This window comes from Echinops telfairi, unplaced genomic scaffold (assembly GCF_000313985.2).
Source record: "Echinops telfairi isolate 266 unplaced genomic scaffold, ASM31398v2 ScPeMD7_443;HRSCAF=831, whole genome shotgun sequence".
Taxonomy (NCBI): Eukaryota; Metazoa; Chordata; class Mammalia; order Afrosoricida; family Tenrecidae; genus Echinops; species Echinops telfairi.
In genome coordinates, this window is record NW_022104341.1 from 80995251 (window position 1) to 81011226 (window position 15976).

At 42.1% G+C, this 15976-nt stretch overlaps 1 protein-coding gene and 1 pseudogene across 1 annotated transcript in view; both read left to right on the plus strand.

Annotated features, from left to right (window-relative positions):
* The window catches only part of STIL (STIL centriolar assembly protein), a 65901-nt gene that overhangs the window by 40115 nt on the left and 9810 nt on the right, over window positions 1-15976 (plus strand). The window contains exons 12-13 of the mRNA XM_045291763.1: window positions 3162-3315; window positions 8361-8592. Coding sequence (XP_045147698.1) covers window positions 3162-3315; window positions 8361-8592 — 386 coding nt within the window. The remainder of the gene's footprint in view (window positions 1-3161; window positions 3316-8360; window positions 8593-15976) is intronic.
* LOC101651431 lies at window positions 6371-6764 on the plus strand (annotated as a pseudogene).

Here is a 15976-nt window from a genome sequence, read left to right on the forward strand (position 1 = left end):
GTCAAGCACATTTGTACATTTGTCGCCATCATCATTCTCAAAACATTTGCTTTCTACTGGAGCCCTTGGTATCAGCTTCTCATTTTTCCCGTCCCCCACCCTCCATCCCTCATGAACCCTTGATGATTTATAAGTTATTTCTTCTTGTCTTACACGCCAGTGTCTCCCTTCACCCATTCTTCTGCTCTGACTGTGCTTATACTTGCATGTGCCCTCATCGGTGCAAATATCTGTGTAGCACTCTCAAAATCAAACTCACTGCCGCGGAGTCGATTTCGCACAGAGCGGCCCTAAAGCGCAGGGTAGAACTGCCCCTGTGGCTTTCCCAGACTCTAACTCTGCAGAGGAGTAGAATGCCGCATCTTTCTCCTGCGGGTGTAGCAGGTCCTTAGAAACAAATTGTGATGTGTCAAAGGGCACTGACATCTTGAACATTGAAACATCCTGAAGCTTGTTCTGGCCCTAATATCCCAAGTTTCATTTTGATATCGCGCTCAAAGGGATGGGTTCTGGCATCAGGCTCTTTGAGTTCTATTCCATTTTCTGGATAACTTGTGTCGTGATCTTGGACAAATTAACTCATCTCTTTGATTTTTAGTCTGCCTGTTTATAAAATAAGATGTGTAGGTGTGCTGTATATATAATAGATAGAAACCTTGTTGGCACAATGTTGAAGTGCTTGGATGCCAACCAAAAGGTCAGCGGTTCAAACTCACTGCCTGCTCTGTGGGAGAAGAAAACCTGGCAATGGGCTGCTGTAAAAATTACAGCCTAGGAAATCCTGTGGGGCTCTTTCCCCGTCGTATGAGGTTGCTGTGTGTCAGAATCGACAGATAACACACAACAACCTTCATTGGCTCCTGCGTGTGCACGTGCACATATATACATAAATGTGTATGGGTTCTAAGGATTTCGTAAGCTTAGAATAGTGCCTGGTGTATAAGTAGTGCACATAAATATTATTTTCATTATCATTATTACTTCAGTTCGTGTTACCACATTTCATATAGTCGAAGACCCCCAGGCTACTTTCTGGATGAATCCTGAACCTACCCACTTTTTATCAGCACTTCCTTCACCGCCCCATTCAGTCAGGTGTCTCCTCTCACCCCCCTGCCGCCCGCAGTGCTGTCCTCCAGGTTTCTTCTCGATGAACGTACAGCGTCTTTGTCAAGGTCAAGTCCCACCCGACCCGGGCCAGCCGACACCTCACTTGGTTCTCTTTCTTTTCTGACACACGCACCCATGGTTTTCCATTTCAATTAAGTAAAAGAAAATACTTAGGTAGTCAAAGCCCTTGGCGATCAGGCTTCGGTCTCTTTCCAAGGTCACCACACTCTGGTACGTTTTCCTTCTTCAAACATGCCGAGGTGTTTGTTCCTGCTTTAGCTTTGCATGCCATCAGTTCACTTCCCCTGACGCCATTTCTCCTTCTTCCTCTAATAGCTTCTTCTCACCTTTGAAGCCATGATGACCTGCTTTGCTTTGGCGTGGTGTGTTTGCAGTAGGCAGAGAGCTGTGTGGAGGGAGTGCACACTCTGGCCTGGGTTCTTAGCACCTTGAATGTTGTTGGTAGGCACTGCTGAGTCCCGGCTGCCTCATAGCGACCCAGAACGGTGCTTGACATGTAATCATGGCTCAGTCCATATTTGGGTAACTGAATGAATAAACGTGGCCACCAGAAAGGCTAGACCAATGAAACCATTTTCCACATCTTCTCCGACATTGGGCGGGCTATTGTGTGCTGCCGAGTTGATTTGGGCTCAGAGCAATTACAGGACAGAGTACAGCTGCCTCGTGGCCTTTCCAAGGAGGTCTTTTTCATGGAAGCCGACTGTCGCAACTTGCTTCTATGAAGACCCACCAGTCTGGGTCAGCGCCGAGCACTGGACCACTGTGCCACCAGAGCTTCCTCACAATAGAGACGGAAATTTGGTTCGTGGTTGTCGGGGTTGGAAGGAGGAAAAATGGGAAATTACTAATGGGTATGGATGTTTATAGAGAAATGAAAATATTTTGGAATTAGTGGTGATGGTTATGCATCTTTGTAACAATACTAAAAACTATTTTAAAGGGATACATGTTAGAGGAGTGAATGTTATGGTATGTGAACTAATCTCAATTTTTTCCCCCTTAGTACAACTCTTATAATAATCCAACCATCAATTGTGTCAAGAATATTTGTACATATGATGCCATCATTATTTTCTAAACATTTACTTTCTATTTGAGCCCTTGGTATCAGCTCTTCTTTTTTTCACTCCCTCCTCCCACACCCAAATTACCCCTTGATAAATGATAGATTTTTATTATTTTTATATCATACACTGACCAGTGTCTCCCTTCCCCCATGGTTTCTGTTGTTCGTCTCCCTGGGGGGGTGTGTGTGTTTATACTACATCTCCATTTTAAAGAAAGGGAGAAGCCTTCTATGTTTGAACCTCCATTTGCTACTTATTTTTTAAATCATCTGAAGTTGAGGAAGGCCCTCCAGTAGTTGGGCATAGAAACCATGAGCCTGGGCATGGAAGCAATTGTGAGCACCAGGCAGTGTTTCCTTCTGTTGTGCACAGGGTCGCTGGAGGTCAGAACAGGATGGATGGCACACCTAACATACAACTAAACCGTGTTCTCTTAGCTGTTAGATACATGGTAGTAACTCCTTCCTGCATGTGTTACAAGAGTCATGCATAAAAGCTCTAGGCCCGTGTCTCACAAGCAGGAAACAGTCACTAACTTATCTATTGGCATGAATGTGATTGCCAGTTTCTGTGGGCCTAAGCATGGGCAATTCTGATAAGCCTTTGTAAGATTGATCTCATGTGAAATGTACAAGATTTAGTACATAGTCAGAGTCTATCTATGAGTGAAATAGAAATTAAATATTGGTTTGAAATGGTTCCTGCTCAGACAGGTTTTCTGCTGAGTGGCAATTTGTGGGCTGCTAACCTTTATGTTTTCACTTTTAAATTTATCCCTCACACGAAGTGCTTTCTAATGATTAATGACAATGGTGCTCTGCGTTGAAGATGTTACATGGTAAGCTGTAGTGGAGAGATGAGAAAATAGAGTTCAAAGCCAGTTATTTATAGTTGGGCTGTGGTGCAAGTTTTGTTAATACCGCCATTGTCAATGTAACAGTATGTTTGTAAATGATACAGATCCAGCGTCTGTTGGAAGCACAGTCCCTGCAGCCTTGTACCCCCAAGACGGCCCCTGCTGAAGACAGTGCTGGACAGCTGGAGTTGGTTTCCATGGCGCCACACTCTCCTGGCCTGCCCACGAGTAAAGGTGTGAGCATTGCTGTGAGCACAGGTAATTGCTAAGTTTTTTTTCATCACTTCTAAAAGTTTATTAGATTGATAAGCCAACCAACTCGCTGGCACCCTGCCATTTATTGGCACCAATACATCAACTGGAGGCAGGCACTTAATAATTATTAATAACTCCTGTATTTCCTTGCTTATTTTATAGCTTCCTTATATTGTGGCAAATTTTATCTTCAACCACCTTCTCTCTTTTTTTTTTTAATCATTTTATTGGGGGCTTGAACAACCCTTATCACAATCCATACATATATCCATTGTGTCAAGCACATTTGTACATTTGTCGCCATCATCATACTCAAAACATTTGCTTTTTGCTTGAGCCCTTGGTATCAGCTGGTAATTTCTAAATTTTTTTTTTTTTAATTTTTAAGGACTTGTTTTGAAAATGCTGTTTTCGTGTCTGTGCTTTAAATTTTTACATTGAAATTGGTGTACAGTAAAAATCAAACCAAAACCAAGGTGACCAGAGTATAACTTGTTTAAGACTCTGTGAGAATTTTCTCTTTATGAAATAAAACGCTACCTGCACACAGATGTGAAACCATGTCATTCGATACATTGGTTGCTTTTGTTTCCATCCGCAAGCTAAAAAAACCCAACTCCTAATTAGTTAACTTATCTCTAGTTTGCGGGATCTGGAGAGGTTTCATGTATGTCCGGGCTTTGAAGGTTATATATGGTTTAAGTGGGTGGAGTAGACTAGGAAGAGCATGCTGGGTAGGGAAAATAGGGGTTCTGAGGAAAATCACAAGGCACTTTGAATTACTTACTTTGGCTGGTAGCCTGAAGCATGCTAAAGGGAAGCTGAATAGAGTAATAGCCAAACCAAAACCAAGCTCACTGCCATTGACTTGATGCCGACTCACAGCGATCCTATTGGACAGGGTACAACTGCCTTGTGAGTTTCTGAGACTGTCACTCTCTACGAGAGTATAGAGCCCTGTCTTTCTCCTTTGGAGCAGCTAGTAGTTTTGAACTGCTGACCTAGTAACAGCAGCTAACACTTAACAAGCATTTACCAGGTGCCTTGCCTCTTCTAAGTGCTTAGTGTATGATTGATTTATTTAATCTGTGGAACCGTTTTAAGAAGTAGGTTTAATTGTTTACCTTTTATAGATGAGGAAATGGTGACATAGGTGAAATTGCTTGGCCAAAGCTATACAGGTAGTGACCATCAGACTCTAGAATGGAACTCAGTTAGTTTGGCATTATAACATAAACTCCTCCTTACGATGTCATGGAACGCCTTTATTAACATTGTCCACAAAGCAAGGTCTACTACATTTTATGAACAGCATGAATTGCTTTTTAAACATTCCATTAATGATGGCAATGACATATGTTTGCTTACCACCAGACAATGAAATCTTCAGGAGCATCTTTATGTCTGCAACATCTAGCAAGATGTCTAGACCAAACCCACGTTAAAACCATTGTTGTTAAGTCCGTTCCAACTGATAGCAGCCCTAGAGGGCAGAGTATTACTGCCCTATGCGTTTTCCAAGGCTGCTTTTATAAAAGTACACGCCACTTCGTTCTTCCATGGAGCCGCCAGTTCGACCCTGTTCTAGCTGAGTGCTTACCAACTGTGCCACCAAGGCTCTTGGGCTAGAAGATGGTGTGGGAGTGGTAAGAATGAATAGAGTAGAATAAGATGTTAGTAGGATCTAATCGTTGGATTTGCGAATTGAGGGAGGATTTGAAGTTATTCCAACTAAATGCCCTATACCAGGCGTCCTGGAACAGAAAAAGGACCTTAGTAGAAAATCTGGTGAAATCTGGTGGTGGGGAAGAAGGGTGGGGGTGGGGAGGAGCCTGGAGTTTCGTTGTTAATAATTACTAATGTTGGTTTCTTGATTTTTGCACATGTTCATAAAAATAGAAGGTGAAGTGAACTAAAGGTAGAAAGTCATTCTGGGCTCTAAGCCTGCATGACAGGCTAAACACCAGTAGCTTTAAACAAAACTCGGCAAGTCCGGGTTCCGAGTTCAGTCTAAATTCCTGTTGAGGCTGTTACTCTTGGACAAGTGCTGGAGCCACTCAGTGTCAGGAGACAGGAGCGGAGTGCAGGCGATGGCTTCGACTTCATGTGGTTTGAGGCAGGAGAAGAAAAATTGAAGAGGGAGAATTGAAAGTGCAGATTGCATACTCTTTCTAAACTCATGCATTATGAACTAGGTAGAGGAAAATAAGGAGTGTAATACTAGCTTCAACCACACATACGCTTATACATCATATTCCAGTAGGATTGTTAAGATCCTTTGGCTGCCAGTAACATAAACTACCTTGCACTGACTTCAACAAGGAAGGAGACTTTGCTGGAAGTGTGTGGAGATGTTTGGATAAAGACAAGGCCTACAGCGAAGGTGTGGACATCCGACAATGTACAAGAACAAGAAACTGGGCTAACACTCGACTCTCTTGCAACTCCATGGCGCTGTTCTGTAATCAAAGCTCTCTGCAGTCTTGCTTCCGCTGCTTCTCTTGACCAGAGCGCTGAAGTCTCTATGTTACAGTGACAGGCTTAGGTCGCCAGTGTACTGCCCCTCAGTCTTGGTCCCAGTTACAAATTCTAGAACCTGAGCAGCCGAGTTTGCATTAGGCTTTAATCCCTGGCTCACTAGCACAGTGAAGGGGGTGTGTCTACAACTTCGAAATAGCCGCTGGAGGCCCTTGTCAGTGGGTTGCAGGAGGTAGCTCCCAAGGGAAAGTTGGGTGGGTGGGTGGAAGGGTGCTAGTGAAAGAGGTGTGGGTATTGTGAGCTAAGTAAATATACCCCAAAGTGTCAGTTTCCTAATAAAATTTGGGTTTTACTGTATTATAGTTGCTTATTATCTGTATCTGCTACTAGAACAAGCTTTTGGAAACGTGGGACAAGGGCTTACCAATGGATCTCAGTGCTGCCGTAATGCCTGATATAGAATAGATGCCAAAAAAAATAATTGAATGAAGTCATTTGTGTCTTTGAACTGCTTTTCTGAAAATGGTTGAAAACGTCACCAGAGTCCCTTTCCCCTGGCCGGCAGCGCGGAGGCCGCACGATGCCTGGAGTCCCTGTACAAGACAGGACCCAGCAGGAGTTCGTCGAGCCCGGCAGCCTTCCACCAAGAGTCCGGGAAGCGGAAAGTCCCTGACTGGGTGGACACAGTCAAGGTGGCCAAGCATAAAGAGCTTGCTCGCTGTGACGAGAACTGGGTCCACAGCACGGCACCTGTACCTTGGGGTGGCGCTGGGGTCGGCTCCATGACCCAGCTCTACGGGGGGCGGCAGAGGAAGGGTGTTGTGCCACTTCAGCCGGGCACAAGAGCGTGGCCCGCAGGGGCCTTCAAGCCCTGGCGGGGCTCAAGATGGTAAAGGACCAAGACGGCGGCCGCAAACGGACACCTCAGGGACAGAATCGCCGGACAGGTGGCAGCTGCCAACAAGAAACATTAGAACAAATGATGCTGGGTTAATAAATTGCCTCGTTCCTTAAAACAAACAAACAAAACTTCACCAGAGTTATTTATACGACAATAATATATAATGGATCAAGGATTCACAAGGTGGGGAGGGAGGGAGGGAGGGGAGAAGAGGAGCTGATACCAAGGGCTCAAGTAGAAAGAAAATGTTTCGGAAATGTTGATGGCAACATATGTACAAGTGTGCGTAATACAATTGAATGATGAATTGTTATAAGATTCATAAGAGCCCCCCAATAAAATGATGAATAATTTTTTAAGTTGAAGCAGATGTCTTTAGACATATTCTACAATGTACTTCTAAAGATATGTATTATATGTATTCAGGAAGAGCAGTAGGACTTAAAGACAGGCTTACAAGACTTGTTTATTTGTTTAAACTAAAACTAAAAGGCTTAATGCATGCAAAAATAAAAAGTCATTTATTTACTTTATTTTTGTAAATGCATCTAAAATGACCATCAAGTACTTGGATTAGCATCTTTGTTTTTAACCATTTTAAACTACTATGTATATAAACGTTTCCTTAAATTGTGGCCTTTATATCACTGAGGGTATATATATCACTTTGGGTGGTATAAAGATGAATATTGTATGTATTTCAGGAAAAAAGTTACATTTAATGTTGAAAAAATATAGTTTCTTCAAATCTAAGATTTTACAGGTTTTATTTCTTTAATGATAATGGCAAGTAAAAATTAAGTGAATTAATTTAAAGAAAAATAGTAAGTAAATAATACATGCACATAGTTATCCAAATATTGTGAAAGTGATTCATAATATTTGGGAAACTTTTGGTTGTTATATGTTTCCCAAATTTTATGGTTGTGAAATGAAAAAATGTGAAAGAATTCAGATTTTCAGGGTTCTTAACTCTTTGTTCTTTTTAAAACCACCATGGATTCTAAATACATGCTGATATTTCACGAATCTGATGCACCCCAAATGTAGTTTCATAAGGATTGTATTTAGGAATCAAATCAGAGTCAAAGCATTTGTATTTGATATATTTTCTCCTGGTATTCAGAACAGTATTCAACACACTCTAACCCCAGCCCAAATTGTATTTGGAATTTTAATATGTAAAAGATCATTTGGAAAAAAAAATCATTTGAAAGCCCTTCCTTTCCAAGCGGCTGGGGTGTGACTGTGTACAGCAGTGGTTCTCCACCTTCCTAATGCCGCGACCCTTTAATACAGTTCATGTTGTGGTGACCGCCCCACCATAACATTATTTTCGTTGCTACGTCATCACTGTCATTTTGCTACTGTTATGAATTTGGCAACCCCTGTGACAGGGTTGTTCTTCTCCCAAAGGGGTCGCAGTCCACAGGTTGAGAATCGCTAGAGTAGATCTTTGAAAGACCATGGGCCCTTCACTTCCTTAGCTTCTCTATCTCTCTACCCGTCACCTACCTCTTGGTTGCACTTCTGAGGAAATACTGTCTGTAAACGGTTCTAGATAACTGCACTAAAATAACATAGCCGGTCTTACGTATAGGGTTGTCAGAAAATTAATTTTAATAGTTGAATGTTTGTTTCAAAATCTGTTCAATTATTTAACCCCCAGGTGCTAGCTTGTTTTGGAATGCAGCAGGTGACGAGCAAGAGGCTGAATCTCAGCTGAAACAAGATGACACCAAAATTTCCAGTGAGGACATGGATTTTTCTGTTAATATTAATAATGAAGGCACAAGTCTTCCAGGCAGTGCATCTTCATTAAAAGCAGTTGACATCCCCAGTTTTGAAGAGAGCAACATCATTGTGGAAGAAGAATTCAATCATCCACTTTCTGTCTCCAAGTAAGGACTCTTTGATTCAATATTTTATCTTTGTTCTTTTTGTTTTTGTTTTAAACTCTAAAACTTTTGGTTTTTTTAACTTAGACTGTTTATCTTCTCTAAGATATTTTCATTGGTGTATTTGCCTGGTAGAGTGCCGATGTAACTCACAATTTTGAGCCTTGTAGAATCACTCTGAGATGGCTGGCTGGATCAGGAATATCTGAAGAACACATGATAAATGCGTGCCTCACCCTGGAGGTGCTGATGCATTATGCCCCAAAGGGATATGAGGCCCCAAATTTTACATTTTTAAAAGGTTCCTTATACTACAATTACATATAAAAGCGCTCTATTTTGAGAGTTATACCTTGAATATTTTTATACAAAATGCTAGTTGTCAGGAATTAGTTTCAAATGAGAGATGAGATTAAGTGACGACGGGTATAGTTGAAACAAGATTGCTGTCAGTTGGTAGTTGCTGAAATAGATTGTGAGTATATTATTATTTATTAAGCTATGTTCTCTTGTTTTTGAAATTTTTCATTTTAAAATTGTCCATTAAAGGGAAAAAAAGATTCTCACATCATTCAGATCTTAGGTAAATTTAGAAACAATTCCAACTATTCGTGTATGTGCTCTTACAGAACCAAGCATGAGCAGTCGTGAGGCAAGGTATAGACAGAGTACTTAACTTACATGGGTTGGACAGACAAGCAACCAGCTGAAGCAATCAAAGAAACTCTAATGATAACTGTTCTTAGAAAATAGACTATGATAATCAAGTGAAATATAGTTGGGATGATACCATGGGAAAGAGCTATGAGGGGGCTTCAAAAAGTTTGTGGAAAATGAAGTTCTCTTAATTCCATTTTCCACTAACTTTTTGAAGCCCTCATACATGCAGTCTCTGTTAAGTCAGAGTGGCGAGGGCAGCCTGCTGTAGTGCATTGACACTGGGGGAGGAACCTGGATGCTGGCCAAGATCACAGCCTGGGGCTGCTCGATCCGTCGGAGTCAGAATTGACCCATGGCAACAGGTGTGGAGTTCCTGTTGGATGCTCAGTAAAGCCATGGAGAATTTAAGACAAGGCAATGCCATTATTTGATTTCCATTGTTGAAAGACTATTCTGATTTTTTTTTTCTTTTTTAAGGAACCCTAGAGGCACACTAGTTAGGCCCTTGACTACCAACTGAAAGGCTGGCAGTTTGAATCCACCCAGCAGCACCCTGGGAGGAAGACCAGCACTCTCCTCTAAGCAGAAGAACAGCCTAGGCAAGCCCTCTGGAGCATTTCTACTCTGTGACAGAGGGTCACTCTAGTGGGAATCCACGGCATGATCCCCAGCCACACACGACAGTTAGTTTGGGGAGACTGAGTTAAAGAAAGCGAAGAGTGGAAGTAGGAGACTGGTTCATAGATAGAGATGAAAGAGACTTGGACGTAGAGGAAGCTGGCAGAAGGGATCAGAAATGTAGATATAAAATACCAAGGATCATAGCATGAAGCCACGGACTTGGTGATAGAGTGGTATGAGACACAGTGGATCACTATTTTATATTATATGTTGCCTGTTTTTATTAGTTTGATTATAATACAGATTGAAACAACGTGCCCCTCATGTAAACCACAGAGAAATGTTTATCCTCATGTATGTTAGCCATGTAATTAAGTCTGTACTATAGTGTGTGCTGCAGTGCATTTAAAGATGTCTTATGTACATGTGTCACACTAGACTGAGTTCCTTAGAAGACAGGGATCATATTTCTTTATGTTCGGAATGTGACTTAGTGTGTTTTCCCATGTAAGTGCCTTCAGAAATGTTCACAGATGCATAGAGCCTTGGGGTGAGCCCCGAGGTCCATATTTTATTTGGAATAATTACAGAAAATGAAGACAGGGAGGAAAGTACCATGTACACCTTATTTATCCTCCTCAATTCTGTAAACTGCAGATGATTTTCTTGAATTATGGGTTTCTACTCTTCAAGTAGTTTTTCAATCAGAACTTTAAAAACACTCTCAGATCCACTGTTGATTTTTAACTTTGGAAAGCAGATTTGAGTTAACTGATAGAATGCTGTTAATTGCTTTTTCAGAGCAATTAATCAGCTCTATTGATTTTAGCACATGACTAGATAGATGCAAATCTAATCTTTGTCCAGCATAATGCATTGATCTGGATTAAAGAATGTCTCCAGTGTTGTCCCTGGTGGTTTTAGTGTATCTTTAGGGTCCTTCCCAGACATCTGGTGGTTCCCTTTGTTAAGTATTCATGGGTGGCATCGGGCTCGATGGGTTCCCTCTTCCTCTTGGATGTCTTGCTGGCCTGTAGCAGACCTTCTGATGTGAAAGCCGTCTGTGAAGGATACATTTATTTGCCTTGCAGTTTAATTGGTTATTGATTGCTTTTTTCCTCCAGTGCAGGGTACAGGCAGTGATATTTATAGAGAATTTTTAAATGACCCTAATTTTTTTCCTGAAGCCACACTTTAGAAATACCTACTAATACTTGCCATAGTAGAGGAGGCATCATTTAAGGTCGTTGCTGCTATTGTTTTAAAACTTTTGAGGATTGAGAAAATCTTTAGTGTTTTGGTTAGTCTACATTTTTCAACTTCTATTTTTGCTTGCAAAGTTAAATACCAAGACAGATTATTTAAATCCTTGAAGGTGCTATATAACAGCAGAGTGGTGAAAAAGCATGGGCCTAGATTTGAATCACAGCAGTATGACCATGGGCAGGTCTCCTAACCTCTGGGTGACTCTATAAAATTGCATAATACAGGTACCTCCCTCATACAATTATTGTGAGGGTTCTTCCACTACAAAATGTTTCAGACTTCACTTGAGTTTCCCTAGCCTCAGCTCTGGAATCAACAACAGACCTTAGTGTTTCTAGAGATTCTTAGCAGACACCTAAGAACCGTGTGCGCACGCACCCATGTGTGTGTGTGTGTGTGTGTGTGTGCATCTATTTATTCCTATGTGTATCTATCTAATTAAAATACATGAATTCATACTGATCTTCCATTTCCAATTCAGTACTCATTTATTTAAAATTTCTTTTCCTAACAGCGAGGTGTATCTGTTCGTTTGTTCTTTCTTTGTGTACACATTGAGCATTGAGTACGCTAACAATTGTTAACCCCTAGCCCTGAAAAAAACAGATCTACTAAATTAGTAGAGTGTTTTTTTATTTTATTTGAATAGATCACTTTATTGGAGGCTCTTACAGCTCTTATAACAATCCATACATCAGTTGTATCAAGCACATTTGTACATATGTTGCCATCATCATTTTCAAAACATTTTCTTTCTACTTGAGCCCTTGGTATCAGCTTCCCCCCTCCCCACCCCCACTCTGCCGTGAACCCTTGATAATCTATAAATTATTTTTATTTTCATATTTTACACTGTCTGCTGTCTCCCTTCACCCACATTTCGACTGTTCATCCCCCGGAGGGGAGGGGGGCCATTGTACATTGTACTCTTCTCCCCTCCGCCTGAGATAAGTACAGTATCTGCCACAGTTCTTTTTATCTTCAGCATTAATCGTATCCACTCAAATGACTGTTTTCCAGAGTGACTGAGGTGAGTTCCTCCTCTTTCCCCTTCAGCGTGGTTGTTTCTCATTTGTAAAACCGTCGGCTTCCTTTGTTACTTGTTTTTATCCTAGTTAGTTTTATGTATTTTCTGGGTAAGCTATATAAAAACTTGTATACTCAAACTAGTGTCTCTCTCTCTTCTCCTCCCTGTGACCCACTTCTCCCCCCTTAGGTAACCAATCTCTTCAGTTCCTACTTCTGCGTCCCGTTTTTCCGGATGCTCCTTTCATACATGAGGGGTAGCTTGCTGTGTGTACACTTTCACATCTGCTCTGTTCGCTTCACAGTCCACTTGGGAAGCCGCTCCACATCAGTTTCTAGAGCTCTTCCTCCGGGTTTTTAAGGCACATGGTATTTCAGTATAAAGTTGTACCATAGTAAGCTTATTCAGCCACTTTCCTACGTATCGAGCTTTAGGTTATTTCTACTGTTAAGCCATTACCAACAACACTATAGTGGAATTATCTTGTGCATAAATATTTTTTAAAATTTTAGGAGTGGGACTGCTGAGTCCAGAGTTAAGTGCCTATGTAATTTGTTAAGTATTCCCCAGTTTCCCTGATAGGGTTGTGTTAAGTTCGTGATATCCCCTGCAGTGTCTAAGATTACCTGTCTCCTCACAGGCTTGCCAACTTTTTCTCTTTTTTTAGTCATTTTACTGGGGACTCTTACAGTGCTTATAACATGCCATACATGAGTTGTATCAAGCATATTTGTACATATGTTGCCATCATTTTCTAAACATTTACTTTCTATTTGAGCCCTTGGTATCAGCTCCTCTTTTTACCCTCCCTTCCCCACTCCTACCCTCATGACCCCTTGATAAATTATGAATTATTATTATTTTCATATCTTACACTGACTTTTCTCTCCCTTCTCCTACAGTTTCTGTTGTTCATCACCCCCCCTGGGGGTTGGGGTGCTTATGTGTCGATGTTGGGATCGGTTCCCCCTTCCTCCCCTTTTCTCCCTACCTTCTCCCTACTCTTCTGGTATCGTTACTCCCATTCCTGTTCCTGGATTCCTTGTGTCGTGAGCTCTTATTTCTTATCTGTACCTGTTGTACATGCTCCGGTCTAGCCCACAATGAAAGGCAAGACTGGGGTCATGATAGTGGGGCGTGAGGAGGCTTCAAGGAACCAGAGGAATATTGAGTGTTTCATCGGTGTTATCCTGCACCCACCCTGGTTGACTCATCCCTTCCTTGTGAGGGAATGTCCCATTGTCCACAGATGGGTTTTGGGTCTCTGCTCCGACCCCCCTCATTCTCAACAATATGGTTTTGTTTGTTTGCTGGGGTATTCTGATGCCTGTTACCTGATCCTGTCAACACTTCATGATGGCACAGGCTGGTGTGCTTCTATGTGAGTTTGTTGCTTCTCTACTAAATGGCCGCTTGTTTAACTTCAGGCCTTAGGACCCCAGATGCTATATCTTTTGATAGCTGGGCATCATCATCTTTCTTCACCACATTTACTTATGCACCCATTTTGTCTTCAGCAATCATTTTGGGAGAGTGAGCCTCACAGAATGCCAGGTTATTGAAGCAGTGTTCTTGCTTAAGCAGAGGCCCAAAATTCATTCATTACCTCAGTGTATTGCCATATAAATATATGTACATAAACCAGTAGCTCTCTTTTTATGAATTAATATATTTATATAAGTGCACACCTATGTTTATACCTCTATCCATAGCTTTGTTTCCTTTTACCTTCCTCCTGCCCCATGATTACACTCGCCCTTCTTCTGCCTCTTAGTAATTCCTCTCAGCTAGATTGCTGTTGCTCCAACACCCCCAGGAGCTCTATGTCCTTCTCATTGTGGATTTTAATTCCCTAGTTGTTCCCCTGTGTATAGCGTTGCTTGCTCATTGCTCCATTCCCCTGCTTCCTGCTCCCCCAAAGTCCGTCTGGAACCATCAGTCTCATTGCTTTCTCCTCAGGCTTGTTTCCCAGGCCTATCTATATAGGTAGGCAAAACAGAAATAAGAGGCAAAATAAAAAGAGAACAAACAAAAAGACTAGCCAAAAAAGGCCCCCAAAAAGCATACATAATTCCAGGTTTGTCTACTGACCTTTATGACCATCTCCCCACCAGTCCTGGGGGATTCCAGGAACTGCCCCTCCTGACCTCAAGCCTGTTTTGGGGGCTCCTCAGAGGTTTTGTGGTTTGGATTTGCTCCCTTTGCTGATCTGTTATGTTCCCTTCTTGGTTTGTCCCATTGTGGGGGTGGTCAGACCAGACTCACTCTCTGCTGTGTGTCCCCAGTATTGTCTTCTGTCACGGTATGCTCCAGCGAAGGGACATCATGTCTCGACCTGTTGTCAGTCCTACAGTCCTCTATGTACCGTAGCGGCTTCATGTAGGGACATCGTCCAGGCTTGCTTGGTGTGCCAGTAGGGGGTCTAGTCCCTCACTCTCTCTTTTTGCTTCTCAATGGGCATGGCAGGCCCACCCCTTTCCCCAACCTGTAGGTTTACTGTTGCCCTCTGTAGCACATACTTCGGTGGGGGGGGGGGGGGGGGGGGGGGGGGGTGAGAGGGTCATTTTGCCTCCAATAGGGGTTGGCCCTGTAGACCCCTCTGTTCATGAGTTGCTCCATGTGGTTACGTTGCCCTCAAGGTTCTGCGTACCATGGTGGAGTCTGTACTCACCCTCCTATTTCTGTGGCAACAAATAACACCCTCCCCCTGGGTGGATTCGTGCCCTACTCCCCCAGTGCCATCATCATCTCCCTCGTTTTTGTTTTGTTTTGTTTTCTTTTTTTTTTTTTTTGTCCTTTTCTCCCTCCCCACTGCCTTTCCCCTTCTTTGTGTTCATCCTTGGGTTTGATCTGTCTCCCCACCCGGTTGCATGTACCTCAGCCTGTAAAGTATGAGATAAGTGGCATTTCTTCTATACCTGAGTTGCTTATACTTACCTCAGTGGACTCATGTTGTACTTGTCCCTTTGTGATTGGCTTTGCCTAGCATAATTTCCTCCAGCTCTTCCCATGATGTGATGTGCTTCATGTGATCATCAGTGCTTTTTAGTGATGCATAGGACTCTTTGTGTGTGTGCCAGTTTTCTAATCCACTCGTCTATTGATGGAAATGTAGGTTGATTCCAATTCTTAGTGATTGTGAATTGCACTGCATAAACAATGGAGTGCAGACAACTGGTCTTTTACTATTGCTTACCTCTTCTGGTTATATGCCCATTAGAGGGATTGCTGGGTCATAAGGTAACTCAATTTCCATTTGCTTTAAATATTGCCAGATGGCTTTCCACAGAGGCTGTACGCATCTCCCTCACCACCAGCGGTGGAGGAGAGTTCCTCTCTCGCCACATGCCTCCAACATTTGTTGCTCTCTGATTTTCTGATTTAGGCTATCCTCAGGGTGTTAAGTGGTATCTCATAGTTGTTTTAATTTGTATTTCTCTGATGGCTAATGATCGCAAGCATTTTCTCATCTGTTTATTAGACATTTGGGTCTCCTCCCTGGTGAAACTTCTGTTCAGGTCTTTTGCCCAATTCCTCAGATGTTAGCTGTTTCCTTCTTTTTGCAGGCTAGGAGGGTATTGTAGATTTTAGTAATAAGGCTTGCCAACTTTCTAATCATAAATTCAAAAGGCACTTCATCTCAGCTTTTATTATTTTTTAAGCCTTTATCATTTATTTATTTTTAAATCATTTTATTGGGGGGTTGTACAACTCTTATCACAATCCATGCATACATCCATTGTGTCAAGCACATTTGTGCATTTGTTGCCCTTATCATTCTCTAAACATTTGCTTTCTACTTGAGCCCTTGAT